Source organism: Eublepharis macularius, chromosome 7 (assembly GCF_028583425.1).
Source record: "Eublepharis macularius isolate TG4126 chromosome 7, MPM_Emac_v1.0, whole genome shotgun sequence".
NCBI classification, from domain to species: Eukaryota; Metazoa; Chordata; class Lepidosauria; order Squamata; family Eublepharidae; genus Eublepharis; species Eublepharis macularius.
In genome coordinates, this window is record NC_072796.1 from 136,730,614 (window position 1) to 136,744,808 (window position 14,195).

The 14,195-nt window shown below is 47.8% G+C and overlaps 1 protein-coding gene across 2 annotated transcripts in view; it reads left to right on the forward strand.

Annotated features, from left to right (window-relative positions):
• DENND3 (DENN domain containing 3) overlaps positions 1–6,837 on the forward strand; it is a 42,126-nt gene extending 35,289 nt beyond the window's left edge. For both annotated transcript variants that reach the window (XM_054985689.1, XM_054985690.1), the window contains 6 exons: positions 432–568; positions 2,369–2,529; positions 3,682–3,815; positions 4,337–4,455; positions 4,562–4,699; positions 6,026–6,837. In XM_054985689.1, the coding sequence (XP_054841664.1) occupies positions 432–568; positions 2,369–2,529; positions 3,682–3,815; positions 4,337–4,455; positions 4,562–4,699; positions 6,026–6,226 (890 nt within the window). In that variant the 3' untranslated portion in view covers positions 6,227–6,837. The remainder of the gene's footprint in view (positions 1–431; positions 569–2,368; positions 2,530–3,681; positions 3,816–4,336; positions 4,456–4,561; positions 4,700–6,025) is intronic.
• Positions 6,838–14,195: the final 7,358 nt, after the last annotated feature.

Consider the following 14,195-nt stretch of genomic DNA (forward strand, 5'->3'; position numbering starts at 1 on the left):
ATTTTATCTTCTCATTAGCAACATAAGGTAGGCTGAGAAAAGGAGAAGTGCCTTCCCAAAGCCACCCAGTGAACATGACGGCGAAGGCAGAGAGACTTGATTTTGAGGTCTCCCAGCACCCGGGCCGTAACTTGACCCACTGTGGTGTGTGGGATAAATGATAACTAGCATGATAGTTAGGAGGTATTGCCCTTAGAGTCTAGACACTGTTGGGCTGAGCGCAAAAGGTCTTGAGTGGAACATTGTCTGTTCAGGAGATAACAGTGCTGCTTGCGATAAAGAGACTTGAGAGGTGCTGCTGTCCTCCATGGTGTCCCCCAGCATCTGTGGTGTTTGACTTGCTGGCTGGGGCCACGGACAATATGTTGTTCTCAGCCGGTATGCTGCTGTTACGGTTACAAGCTTTATTTCCGTCTCTTCCTGATACGCAGGGCAGCTTGACCCAGCAGAAAAGCACGGAGATGCCCATCCCAAGTTATGGTGTGCTTTGAATGAGGGGAAGGTGGTCGTGTTTGATGCATCTACATGGTCTAAACAGCACTGTTTTAAAGTGGGAAGCTCTAAACTGGTGAGTGACACTTACTGCAGAGGTGTTGTAGAAGCTTTGTTAACAAGCATAGAGATATTGGTGGTCGTGGTTATTGAATGCATTTTTATGACTCTTCTCAATAAAATCCCCTAAGTGGCAAATAGTAAAAAACTATCTATAAAAAAGAGTAGCCTTAACCACTGAAAACGGTATCCTGTAATGAAACTTTTTGTTTATTGAAAATATTTATGCACCACTTTTCTGTCACACACTCAAAGAGGTGGTATTGGAGAATAACGATTAACCTTCTTACCAAAATGCTTGACAAAACAAAATAAAAATGTCTTTACCACACACCTAAAACTAAATAGATCAGGTGGCAAGCAAATACATACTTCTGAATGTTGTAACCAGGGCTCATTTCGAGGGGGAACGCACAGGAACGCAGTTCCAGCAGTTCCCCAAAGAGGTCACATGTCAGGTAGCCCCGCCCAGCTGACTCTTGGCCGTTTTGGGCCTGTTTTGGCCTGGATTGGGGCTGAAATGGCCTTGATCAGGCCTCTTATGGGTGGTGGATCACTCTCCCGCTCAGCAGCGGCCCGATCCTGACCATTTGGGGCCCCTTTTCAGCCATTTTCAGCCCTTTTTTGCCATTTTGGGCCCAATTTCGGCCCTGAATGGCCAGGATTGGGTCCAAAACATCCAGAATAGGTGATGTCAGGGAGTGTGGCATATGCAAATCAGTTATACTAATGACACACTTCCGGTGATGGCAAGAGGCATGGGATATGCTAATGAGTTAAGCGAATGAGTTATGCTAATGAGTTCCTCCCGCTCTTTTTCTACGAAATGACCCCTGGTTGTAACCATAAGCTTTCCTGCCTCTTCCTCCCTGCTAATTTTTATTTTAGCAGGCCATGGCAGGGGACATGTGCATTTTTATTTCCCCTTGTTCTGTGGTTTTATACACAGGCATGCTAAGTTTGGCCACGTGTGAGCTGCTTAAGCATAAGTAGGATGAAATGTAGGCAGATAAGGACCCCCCCCTCACCACACACACAATTTTTGCTTAGGAAAAGAATGCTAGTTGCCTGCTCCCTTGAGAAGTTACACGCACGTTTTGTGAAAACTGGTGAACAGAATGGAGAACTGAGGTTGATTTTCTCAGCTAGGAGAAACTGAGAGGCAAAAATACGCTTCCAAATGGATCGTGTAGCTTAAAAAGCTTTAAAAGACACATTCGCAGAGGAGAGATCAGTCAGCGGCCAAGATGGCGGAGGGTAGCCTCCATGCCCAGAAGCTTCTGTGCCCCGTTGGTAGGGCCTTCTGGTTGGACATATAGTGAACAGGTTAGAAGGCCAGAAGGATTGTTGTCCTACCTTGCAGGGTTCTTCTGATGTCCCTATGTTTATACTCGGTGTGTGGTTTTAAATAAATAGAGTTCCGGTCATTCTGTGCTAGCCACGTCACAGGCTTTGGCGTCCCTTTTTGTGTAGCAAAGTTCTGTGCGTCTCCTTCCCAGGAGAAAAGTGTTCATGTTAATGAACTGCCCAGTCATGTCAACAAACTGCCCATGTTGTGCTGAGTCACGTGCAATTTAGGATTAACAGAAGGCTCAACTGTGACCTGTGTTGTTCTGGACCAACCAGTTTTTCCTGAGTTAGTCATGCTTTGCTGAGCTTTTTAGGCTATCTCAAGGCTTTTCAGTTGGATCTTAGCAATCAGCGTGACATTAAATCTGGCTTACATTTGCTGATTAATATTTTTGGAAGGGGCGGGGTGCTTTGACCTTCCAGATGTGGTTGTCCAGCCATCTTTACGTTTGTCTTGTAAATACAGAAATGCATGGTAATGGCAGAACAAAGTCAAGTCTGGATTGGTTCCCAAGACTCTGTTATCTATATAATCAACACCCATAGCATGTCTTGCAACAAGCAACTGAATGATCATCGCTCTGAAGTCATGGACATTATTGTACAGGACAGAGATAGCATCTCCAGGTCAGTTGTGGGGGGTCTTATTCAGTACTGAGGGTCTCTAGGAAATGCATCCTGAGCTAGAGAGCTGCAGCTGATTAAGATGCTCTGTGCTAATTAAGCACCTCTTCGGATGCTTGACAGCAGCATTTGCTATGAATTATCCTTTGTGCCTGTTTGCAAGTGTTGGGGGCAAACTGTGTTTTTTTCATGGTAACATTAGCCACGTGTATTTTACATGCTTTTGGGTTATGCTTTCTGGTTTTCATGCAGTGATTCTTGGGAACCTCAACTGATGTCCTTTGGAGCTTCCATGCCAGCAAAGGTTTCAAAGTGGCAGGGAAGCTCCATGCAATGAGATGAAGTTACTGGTTAGAAAGCTCATTCAGTGCTTGATTTGAATTTCCAGTTTCTGCTGTAGCATAGTGGTTAAGTGGTTGGGCCGCAAATCAGCACTCTGTTGGTCTGACGCCCACTGCTGCCGTGAGCTCTACAGACGGCTTTGGGTAAGCCCCTCTTCCCAGCCCAGCTCTCTACCATATCGTGGGGATAATAATATACTGATTCCCTTCATTGCCCTGAGTGGGGCACTAATCTGCCCAGAAGAGTGGTATATAAGCATGTTGTTGTTACTCTTTGACCTTCATATTAAGAAGGAGAAAAACTCTGAAACCCAGCACTAGGAGGCAGTCTCAGGGCAAGAGCTCTGTGGCCTGTGTTTGGCCCTCCTGGGTAACTGGTTTACCTCTCTGTGAAGTAGGATTCTGGACTAGATGGACCACTGCTCTGACCCAGCGGGACTCTCCACTACCAGCTTGATTCCCTGCTGTCACCCCTGGTGAAGATAATCCCTTCCTCTGTCCAGGGGAACCCTAATTTTAAAAGTTTAATTAAATACCCTTTGAGGTAGATTAGGCTGAGACTTGTTGGCTGGCCCAAGGTTACCCAGCAAGCTCATTTGGCAGAGCTGGGATTCAAACTTGAATGTCCCAGATCCTAGTCCGACACACTAACCCCCTATGCCATGCAGGCTCTTGCAACTAGGGTGGAAGACTCAAAAGATGGGCCTGTGGTTACGCATTCATCCACACCATTGATTGTTGTTGTTGTTGTTGTTGATGATGATGAATTTCACCCCTTGAGCCAACTGCACGTGCTTCTCTTCTGCAACGACAGCGAGGCGTACTCATGCAGCTTGGATGGGACCGTGATTGCCTGGAACATCAGCACTTTGAAAGTCAACCGCCGATTTCAGCTGCCCTGTGAGACTCTGACGTCGATCAAGTTCCACGACAACCGACTTTGGTGCTGTATGTTTCCTGTGTCTAAATATACCTTAAAGAATTTGCTGTACGAGGCTACAGTATCGTTCATGGAATCGCCCTTGATAACAACCCCTTTTCTCCCTCATCTTCACCTGCAGTTTGTTAAATTTGTTAAGCCCTTGGATAACTTAAATGTACTGCCGTGGAGATGGCTTGCTTACTATACCTGTGGACATGTCAGTGGGTGGAGCACTTCTGTACCCTGGGAAGAAATCTCTCCTGGGGATCATGAATATGCTGAAACGCTCTCGCTCTGGCAAGAGAACACTGTACTGGGTCCCGCCACCCCTTCCTGGTATTATGGAGAGGGTGGTCCCAGAATGTTGGGAGGCCAGGGTGAAAGGTAAAATAGGGCCATGTTTCAAATATTTCCACCCTTTTCAGAAGCAGCCCTTCTGTAAAAAAAAAAAACCACATGCACAAAGTCTACACACCCTTGTCTTCTCATTAAAACAAAAACCGAGTCATTCATGCCAGATTTTAACGTCTTTGTTTTTGCATTGAAGGTATAGGAAGCTGTATTCTTGTAGTCACGACAAATGGCTTTGTGCGGCAGAAAGTACAAATGGAAGAGTACACGAGAGACATCCCCGTGTCCTTGCTCTCTTTCCAGTTGTTTCCTGAGGTAAACAGAAAGTACATCTTGACTGTTGTAAGCTTAAAAGGCCGAGCTAGGGGATGTCATCTGTTGGAATTAACATGCTTCTACCCATGACTGTCTTCTGCCCTAGAGGGACCAAGTGTGGGCATTGTGTTCAGGGAGCACCGACCTGTTCATTTGGAATATGACTGATCTCTCGACGCCCTCTCAAAAGATCAGCCTGCAAGACTGTTCAGAGATCACCTGCATGATGAAAGTAAAAAACCAGGTAAACCAAACGCAGAGGAACATTGGTTTTGTTTAGCATACTTACTGATGGTGGACCCCGAAAGACCTGATGAGGCGGGCACTTGACCGGTGCAATTTCTTTTAAGGGAACAGTTGATTTTTCTTCACCCCCACCCCCCACCAAATCAGATCGCAAAACGCTTTAGACACTCTTCTTAGTTTCAAAAGCAGCTTGCCGCACCACGTCTAAAACGCCTTTGGGATCACGTGAAGTCGTTTCTTGGCTCTTTAACAACTGCATTTTTAATAATGTATGAGCTAACCTCTCAAAGCAAGTGGTTTTCTTGGAGGGCAATAGAATGCTATTTCTGCAGTAGGAGGAGCTTTTGGAGATAAGTTACTCATCTAGCGTTAGTCAAGAGATGAACATTCCATTCTGCCATTGATACCTGTTGGCTTCAGTCATGGGGGGTGGGGGCAGACATCTCGTCTCTGCGGATAGGTTGCAGTGAGGGTTCACGATGTTGTTTTCAACAAAGTGCAAAAGAAATGTGCCGAGAAGGAGAAGCACTTGGATGAACGAAGAAAATTAAGGAACTCCGTTATGGGCATACCTCTGTGTATTTGTTTACATACATAAGTGTGTGCTGTTAAGTTGCAAACAACTTACGGCAACCCCAGCAAGGGGCTTTCAAGGCAAGTGAGAAGCCGAGGTGGTTTGCGAGTGCCTTCCTCTGCAGAGTCTTTTGTGTTCCCCTCCAAGTACCCACCCTGCTTAGTTTCTGAGATCTGACGAGATCGGGCTATACCATGCTGCCTTCCCTCCCTGCTTATTTAAATTACTTTCTACCATGTCTTTTTGATTGCACCGTCTTCATGGCAGTTTATGTCTTACCGTTTAGAACAGTGGCTGCATGAGATATCTAAAAGAATCAAAAACACATCAAAACCAGGCAATGCATATAACCAGCATAAATCCTGTTTGCAACAGATGCTACTAAAGAAACGGGGATGGAGCTGAGATGGAGTTAAAATGCTCTGCAGTTGCTGGTTATGGAGCTTGATGGGAGGTCATGCATATACACTGCTGTTTCATGGAATTTGATCACTGGTTTTTTTCCTCTGGGTGTGGTACATTTATGAAAATGTTCTAGGCAGTTGAATTTATAAACCCTTCATCCAAGACCCATCTGAGGTTACCTTGTTTTCTGGTATATGTGCAATGGCTCTGTGCGCAAGTATAGGGGTGTATGTGTTTCATCTATGACTGTTAACCAAATAAATAGTAAATAAAAACCCCTAGATTTTGTATGTTTAGACCCACAGAGGAAATGCACTTTTTAAAAAGGCTAGCTCTGTTTTTCAGATGTGGGTTGGCGGTAGAGGACTTTCCCAAGGCAAAATCAAAGGAAAGATCTATGTGGTTAATGCTGAAAAGAAGATGGTGGAAAAAGAACTGGTTGGGCACATCGACACGGTGAAGGCTCTGTGCTCTGCCGAGGACAGATACGTTCTCAGTGGCGCCGGAAAGGAAGAAGGGAAGATTGCTATCTGGAAGGTTGAATAGGGTCAGACGTTTTCACAGTTTTAAAACATGGATAGAGGAAGCAGGGAGGGGATTCTGCTAGCTTCAGCTCTGTATATATCTCATTCTTCAGTGTTTTTAATTTATTAGAATAATGTTCAGTGTAACTAAGTTACCAAAATACGAAGCAGCAGAAGTAAATCTCTTAACCAGGAGCCGCTCATCGAAAAAAACTCAAAAATAAAATGGCGAATATAAAAAATGAAGACACAGCAACCACAAGCCTCCGTTGCCACAATCCTAACCCATCCCATGGTATGGTTGGAGCGTTAAGACTGACGCAGGGAGAAACAAGAAAACTCAGGCTGGATCTTGAGAGTCCCTCCATTAGCGCAAGGGGCACTTGGGCTCACACCGGATTTGCTGGTTGCAAATATCAAAACAAAGACGCTGCAGCCTCAAGGATCCACTGCCTCCACTCCATCCGCCACGATCCAGTTCAATGAGGTGTATAGTAGTGTAAAAATATTGTAAAGATAGAATAATTAATCTTCCAGTACACATTTAATGTGGAACTACTGATTTCATATATTGTAAGTGTAACTAAAGGAAGAATTTCAGTGTCATAATAAAAAACATGGCTACTTAAGAGACTCTGGATTTAGCCTCTGTGTGTTAACTAATGTATTGCGTGTGGCCAGCGCATGCCAAGCTTTGAGTCTTTCTGAGTTCTGCGTGACGGCTTAGAATTTCGGCTTCCGCTCAAAGAAGCCTGCCTGCACACATCAGGCTGAGTGGGACTTAATGTAAATTTTAAATAGTCCTAACCTGGTCATCTGTATCTCTAGAAGTGTAGAAATTGGTGTTATATTTATTGTGCTACAAGTCCTTCTTCTTAGTAGAGGAGAAAAGTCCTCCCCATTGGGGTCTTCCTGGAAATCTGTGAGCTTCTAGCTCGCCTGGGCTTTGGCTGCCTGTAGACCCTGCTGGGCCTGTAAACGGTCAAATGCTCTTGGCCCTTGCTGAGACATAACGCTGAGGAGCAAGGGGATGGGCATGAGTTCGGCAGCTCCAGCACGCCAGCCCTGCCAGGACTGAATTAACCTTCCCACCGCAACAGCTAGGGGGAGCACAGGGCTAACTGGAAGGGACAGTAGGACCAAGTGGAAGCCATTGACAAAATCTGGTGATTTCCTCAAGACTTTCTGTAGACTGCATCCCATTTGAAGCATAACATGTTGCCATTTTCCTGTCCCTACTGCAGGCTTCTTGTCCTCTTTGAAGTGCAGTTCTTGAGGGTTAGTGGATACTGTGGGGTGCCTGCAGGGAAGGGACCCCAACCATTCTAGTGCGGCACTTCAGACCAGTTGCCTAAAGTAAGCGCTCTGCTGCTAAACCATTCTCTCTTGTTTCGGTTAAGTGATGCTCCTCCCTTAACTCCCACACTGGTTCCCGCCTGCACCCAGACCAAGCTCCTCTCCACTATACTGCATTCAAAATCCTGCCATGGACCTTACCCCCCTCCCTCCCTCCCAGAACTCGGCCTTCCTTCAAATCCGCCCTTAGGCTTCTTCTTTGCCACAGAGCCTTTGGCGCAACTCCTTTGTTCTTTTTCCTTCCTGAAGCTAAGCCTTACAGGGATGAAGGCAAATTCTTTCCCTGTTAATACTAAGAGTCTGACAGAATAGGCAAGCTTTGGATCCAGTAGCACCTTAAAGACCAACCCGATTTCCAGGGCATGAGTTTCGAGAGTCAGAGCTCCCTTTGCCGGACTCTCAAAAGCTCCTACCCTGGAGATCTAGTTGCTCTTTACGATGCTGCTGGACCCAAATGTTGCTCTTCTCTATAGACCAACACAGTTATCCAGCCGAAACTGTCTTGATGGAACATGCGTGCTGTCTCAGTTTAAACTGAACAGGCTTCATAGGCTGCTCATAGGGAATACTGTACCTTTGTCCCCATCATTTGAAAGTCCCCATTCTGGGTACGGTTGCCAACTCCAGATTCCTGGACATCTGGCAGTGGAGCCTGGGGAAGGTGAGTTTGGGTTGGGTACAATTCCATGCAGTCCACACCCCAAAGCTGCCATTTTCATCAGGGAAAGAGATCGCTGTAGTCTGGAGATCAGTTGTTATCCCAGAACTCCAGGCTCCACCTGGAGCTTGGCAAGCCTAGTGACCCATCAAGGAAGTTCATTTGGAGCAGGAGTTCTGAATAGCCAAGATCGGGTTGTATGTGAAAAGACCATTATATTTTCACATTCATTTTTCTCTTCGAACTAGAACCTTGTTTAGGCACAGAACTCCTAACCCCCCTCACTGGGGGTGGGCCCATTTTTCAATGCCGCTGAGTGTAGTATGGCTTGTAGAAGTCACAACTTCTGATCAGACTTATCTCTCTGCCATAAAATGGGAGTTGTCAGCAGTAGGATTTTAAGTTTCCAAAGCTTTTTCCTCCAGCAGCAGAGGGGGCAGTTGCTTCATCAGTAACTGCATTGCTTCACTTTTGGGGGCGGGGGGGGCACCATGATAGGCTTGTAGATGGATTTCCCCCCCCCCCCAATACGGGATGGGGGAATTTTTTATTTCCTCTGCTGAGTAGGAGATGATGTACCATGGTGCTGCATCCGCCTTGAAAAGAACTGGATTTATGCATAAGCTAAGCCTCCAGTTATGGAGTGGCCTCTTAAGTACAAGAAAAATTTCAATTCAAGAGCATTTCTTGATAATGTATATGAAGAAACTCTTAAAACTTGCCACAGTTGAAGGCTTCAGTGTCTCTTAATTTGTTCCTGTTGTAAAGAACCTGTAGTTTGAATACAGACAGGTGGAGCATTTTCCAAAGACTTTCACTCCGAGGCATTTATGCCCCTTTCTGCCCTGTAATGCTTTTCAAGCTCCCCCCCCCCCCCCGAAACCACCAGGAAGAAGGCCTGGGGATCCACATTCATGCTCTATCAGTAGGCAGATTCCACTCCGCTTTGGTTCTCCTCCTCATCTGGAACAGGTGAGTTAGTGGATATCTTGAGTTCGTATTGAGAGGAAGTAAAGGGCTGAATGCGGACCAGCGGAATGAAGCTCAGTCCCAACAAGGCTCACCTTCTCTTGGTCAATAATGCAACTGGTGTGCCAGATGCAGCCGTTCCTAGAAAAACGAGATTTGGCCACAGTTATCCACACATGTAGGTTAGATTACTGTAATGTGCTTTACAAAAGGCTGCCCTTGAAGGTTGTACAGGTGCTGCAAAATGCAGCAACAAGATGGTGAACACAAGTACAAAGTGTGTATTCCGCTAGTGTCAAAAGAACTATATTGGCTGCCCGTCTGTTTTTGGAATCCACGATGTGGTTCTTTACCTTTAAAGCCCTAGGTAGTTTGAGGATAGCATATTTGCAGGTCTATTCACCCTATAGAAGCCTAGCCAGCAGCTAAACAGTTTTTGGAAAACTGCTTTATGCTCTCTCTTTCTGCTGCAGCGTTCTTTGAGGCCAAGTCCCTAGCGGTTTGCATTGGTCTGTAAAATAAGAAGTCTGGTTTCCTGGACAAAGAGGTTATCCTCCTCACGGCTCTGGACAGGATTACAGGATTTATTTTTCTCTAGTGGTCCGGAGTGGGGCAGTCATAACTAGTGGGTAGCTCCTCCTCCAACTCTTTCGCAGGGGCCGGACAAAAAACTTGCGATCCTTGGGGGAGGGGCTTCCAGGAGTCCTCAGTTTTTTCCGGCCCTGCTCAGCAGGCGGACACGGATTTTTCGAGCTCTGAAGAGCTGCGATCCTACAAGACTGAGAAGGAATCAGAACAGGCGCGGGCTCGCTGGGGAAAGGAAGGCTTGGTCCTCCACCCCCCCTCCCTCCCCCCCCACCGCCGGAACAGGCGGCAGCGGCAAGAGAGTCACAAAAGCGAGCGCGGGGCCGACGATCCTAGATAGCTAGGACCCGGCCCCTGCTGAGGCTGGAACGAAACGACGGGGATCGACGCTGCGTGCGCGCGCGCGCGCGCGCGTGCACGTTCCATAGGAAGCCGAGAGCTCCGGGACAGCGGAGGCCTCTAAAGCGCGCCAAACGCACGGACTGTGAGTAAAACCCCGCGGAGAGGTTTCTCGATCCTCCGAAAACGGCGGGGGGGGGGGGAGGGGGAATCGGCTGAACCAGGAGGGCCTCTGATTGAGCCTGGGTGGTTGTGAGCGAAATGGAGGGAAACGGAGTAACTTCAAAGCTACAGGGTTCCCTCTCTATCAGAACGGGTAGACCCGCTGATGGCTTGGCAAATCTGAATGATAGCAAGAAACCCCGGAATACTCCAGAGGGGTATGGTGGGGGGGGGGAAATGCAGCCGTTTCTCTCCTTCTAATTCCCGCCCACGCTTACTTTCACTTTAGGAGGAAAGTTTTTGGCGGGAATGGCGTCCCAGGCCAGTAACAGAGAAAAGCAGATGGAGTCAGACTCCAATACCATGGACTCCCCAGAAAGACTAACACAGCTTCACACTGTCCAAGGGGGGCCGTCAGGAAGCAGTGACCCTGACCTTGCAGGCCCTGAGGCTAAAGCAAACATCTTGGCCTGGCTGCAAGCTGAAATCAAAAAAGGAATTGATAATGCTGTTAAGGACCTTAAAGGCCGTACAGCTAGCCAGAAAAGAGACAGAAAAGAGTCTAGCACCTCTAAGGGGAAGAGAAAACTCCTAACTTCCGTTAAAACTAAAGCAAAAAAGAGAAAGCCCAGCGAGTGGTTAGAAGAATTGTCCAGTGAGTCAGAAGAATCCCAGGGCAGTTCAGAGTTATCAACTCAATCATCAGGGAGTGAGGAAGGGGAGTTGTCAGAGGAGGAAGAGGTGGATATGGATAAAATACAACCCAGACTATTTCCACCTGATATGTACTCCAAATTACTGGCAAAGGTACTAAGGACCTTAGAAATATCAACACCAGCGGCAGGTAAATCAGAGACAGAAACTCCCTATCCACAAGGCCTAGAGAGAGCGCTCCCAAAGATGGGGCCCAAATCTACTGGAGTGCCTCTACCTGCGATCTTCCATGATGTTCTGAGGACGGAATGGGATAACCCTGCAAAGCCAAAACTTTACCAATCTATCTTTCATAAGTTTTACGCCCTAGGTCCAGATGATGCAAGGAAAATCAAGCTCCCCATGGTAGATGATCCAGTGACCAGTCTAGCAACTACCTCGGTACTCCCCATGGACGCAGAAGGTATGCCAAAGGACCCTTCTGATAAGAAAATTGAGCAGGCCCTGCGCAGGGACTTTGAGGCATCAGCGGCATCTCTTAGATCCTCGGCCACTGGGTCTCTGTTCGCGAGAGCAGCCTACACCTGGGCCTCCGACTTGGCAGCAGCTGGCAGGGAAGTACCGAAAGAGATAAAGAACGAAGTAAAGAAGATAGCACTGGCAGCAGCCTTCGCAGCAGACGCCACCCTGGACTCCTTCCAAATGTCCTCCAGGGCCATGGGTTTCAATGTCGCGGCGAGGAGGAACACATGGTTAAGGAATTGGGATGTGGACCCTCCAGCACGCAGCAAGGTGGCAGCGATACCATATTCAGGGGAAAAACTGTTTGGTGACGCCCTAGACAAGTACCTAGTAGAGAATGCAGAAAAGAAGAAGGTTCTACCTTCAAAGAAGAAAGACCCCAAGTATAAATGGAAGCAATCCTTTCGGGATCTCAAAAGACCTGCCAGACAACAATCGGACAGACCATTCAAAAACCGGTGGCAACCGAGACACAGATCAGACAACAGATCCTCTACCTTCAGGAAGTCTTCCTTCCAGCCAAAGGGTCAGAAGAAAAATAACCAGGCATGACTACTTGTACCCTGGGAAGACGGGGCAAGTCGGGGGACGCCTTCAGACCTTCGCGTCACAATGGAAAAGGACAGTGTCAGATCGATGGGTACTGGAAACAGTATCCATGGGCTACTCCCTGGAATTGGAGAAGACACCTCGCAGACGCTTTATCCAGGTGTTCCGAAACCGATCACAGACGAAACACAAGGACATAAAAGCGGCCATCAACCACCTTTTGCAGATCAAGGCGATAGAGCCAGTGCCAAAACAGTACAGGAAACAGGGCGTGTACTCAGTATTCTTCACCGTGCCAAAGAAGAATGGAGAAGTCAGGGCCATTCTGGACCTCAAGTGGCTGAATCTGCACATAAGGTCCAGAAAATTCAAAATGGAAACAATGAAGTCTACCATGGCGGCCATCCAACATGGGGACTTCCTTGCATCGATAGATCTCTCCGAGGCCTATTTACACATTCCTATTCGGCAAGACCACAGGAAATTCCTGCGCTTTGCCTACGATGGGAGGCACTACCAGTACACAGCCCTTCCCTTCGGCCTGAAATCGTCTCCGAGGGTGTTTACCAAAGTACTGATTACCTTGGTGGCCTTCCTCAGAACCCAAGGAGTAGCCCTGTCGCCGTACCTCGACGACATCCTAATAAAAGCACCATCCCTCCAATCCGCGGAGACAGCAGTAACAACGACGATCAACTGTCTAGAGAGTCATGGTTTCATCATAAATCATCAGAAAAGCATCCTTATACCAGCTCAGAGAATCGTACATCTGGGGATGGTAGTAGACACGGTTGTGGGCAAAACCTACGTATCCCCGGAGAGACGGGTGAAAATTCTCTCCCTAGTAAGGGAGATACAGACAAAACGAAGAGTGGAGGTTATGCACCTGGCCAAGCTTCAGGGCATGATGGTGTCTTGCCAAGATACCATTCAGTGGGCCAGGTTTCATACAAGACCCCTACAGAGGTTCCTACGCCCCCATCAGACGGCCATAGCCCAACGGTGGCACAGGATTGTGGAGGTTCCCCAAGCATTATCCAGGGAACTGGACTGGTGGCTGGTACCAGCCAGGTTCACGGAGGGCTCCCCGCTCAGGGAAACAAACAGAACAGTGATGACGACGGATGCCAGCCTGAAAGGGTGGGGAGCGCACACCAAGGACAGGATGGCACAAGGGGTGTGGCTCCACGAAGAAAGGGAAGCCAGCATAAACCTCCTGGAACTCAAGGCAATAAGAAACGGACTACTAGAGTTCACAGCGGACCTAAAGGACAAAGATGTCTTGGTGAACACCGACAACATGACGGCGAAAGCCTACATAAACAGGCAAGGAGGCACGAGATCCAAACACCTGATGACAGTGGCGAACGAGATATTCATCTGGGCGGAAAGAAACATCAAGTCGCTAAAGGCAAGCCACATAGCGGGTCAGGAGAACTCAGTGGCAGACTGGCTGAGCCGAAACACTGTAGACCAGGCGGAATGGACATTGAACAAACAGGTGTTCTCCATGATATGCCACAGGTTTGGTGCTCCGGAAATGGATCTGTTCGCCACGCTAGCCAACAGAAGGATACCACAATTCTTTTCGAGGTTCAAAGAACAGGAGGCGAAAGGAACAGATGCACTGAGCCAGGAGTGGCCACGAGCACTCCTATACGCCTTCCCTCCGATAAAGCTCATACCCAAGGTACTGCAGAAAATCCTGGAACAGAGGTCGAATGTCATTCTGATCACACCGTTCTGGCCAAGGAGACCGTGGTTTCAGGACCTCATGAGATTGTCCCAGTCGGAACGGTGGACTCTGCCGCTCAGAGAGGACCTGTTGTCCCAAGGAGAAATCCGGCACCCGGATCCAGCATCGTTGAGGCTGACGGCCTGGCGGTTGAACATGGACAACTCAAGAAGTTAGGCTACTCTGAGAAGGTGATTACCACTATGTTGGCATCACGGAAGGGGTCTACGAACAGAAGTTACTACAAGACATGGAAATCGTTCGCAATCTGGTGTGACCGTAGAGGCCATGATCCCACCTCGGCGCATGTGAAACAGATCCTCCTCTTTCTTCAGGACGGTCTGGAAAAGGGACTGAGTACTAGTACTCTCAAGCGACAAGTGGCGGCAATATCGGCCATTAGAGGCTCCAAGTCTGGTACCTCCCTCACCTCACATCCTCATGTGAAGAGATTCCTGAGGG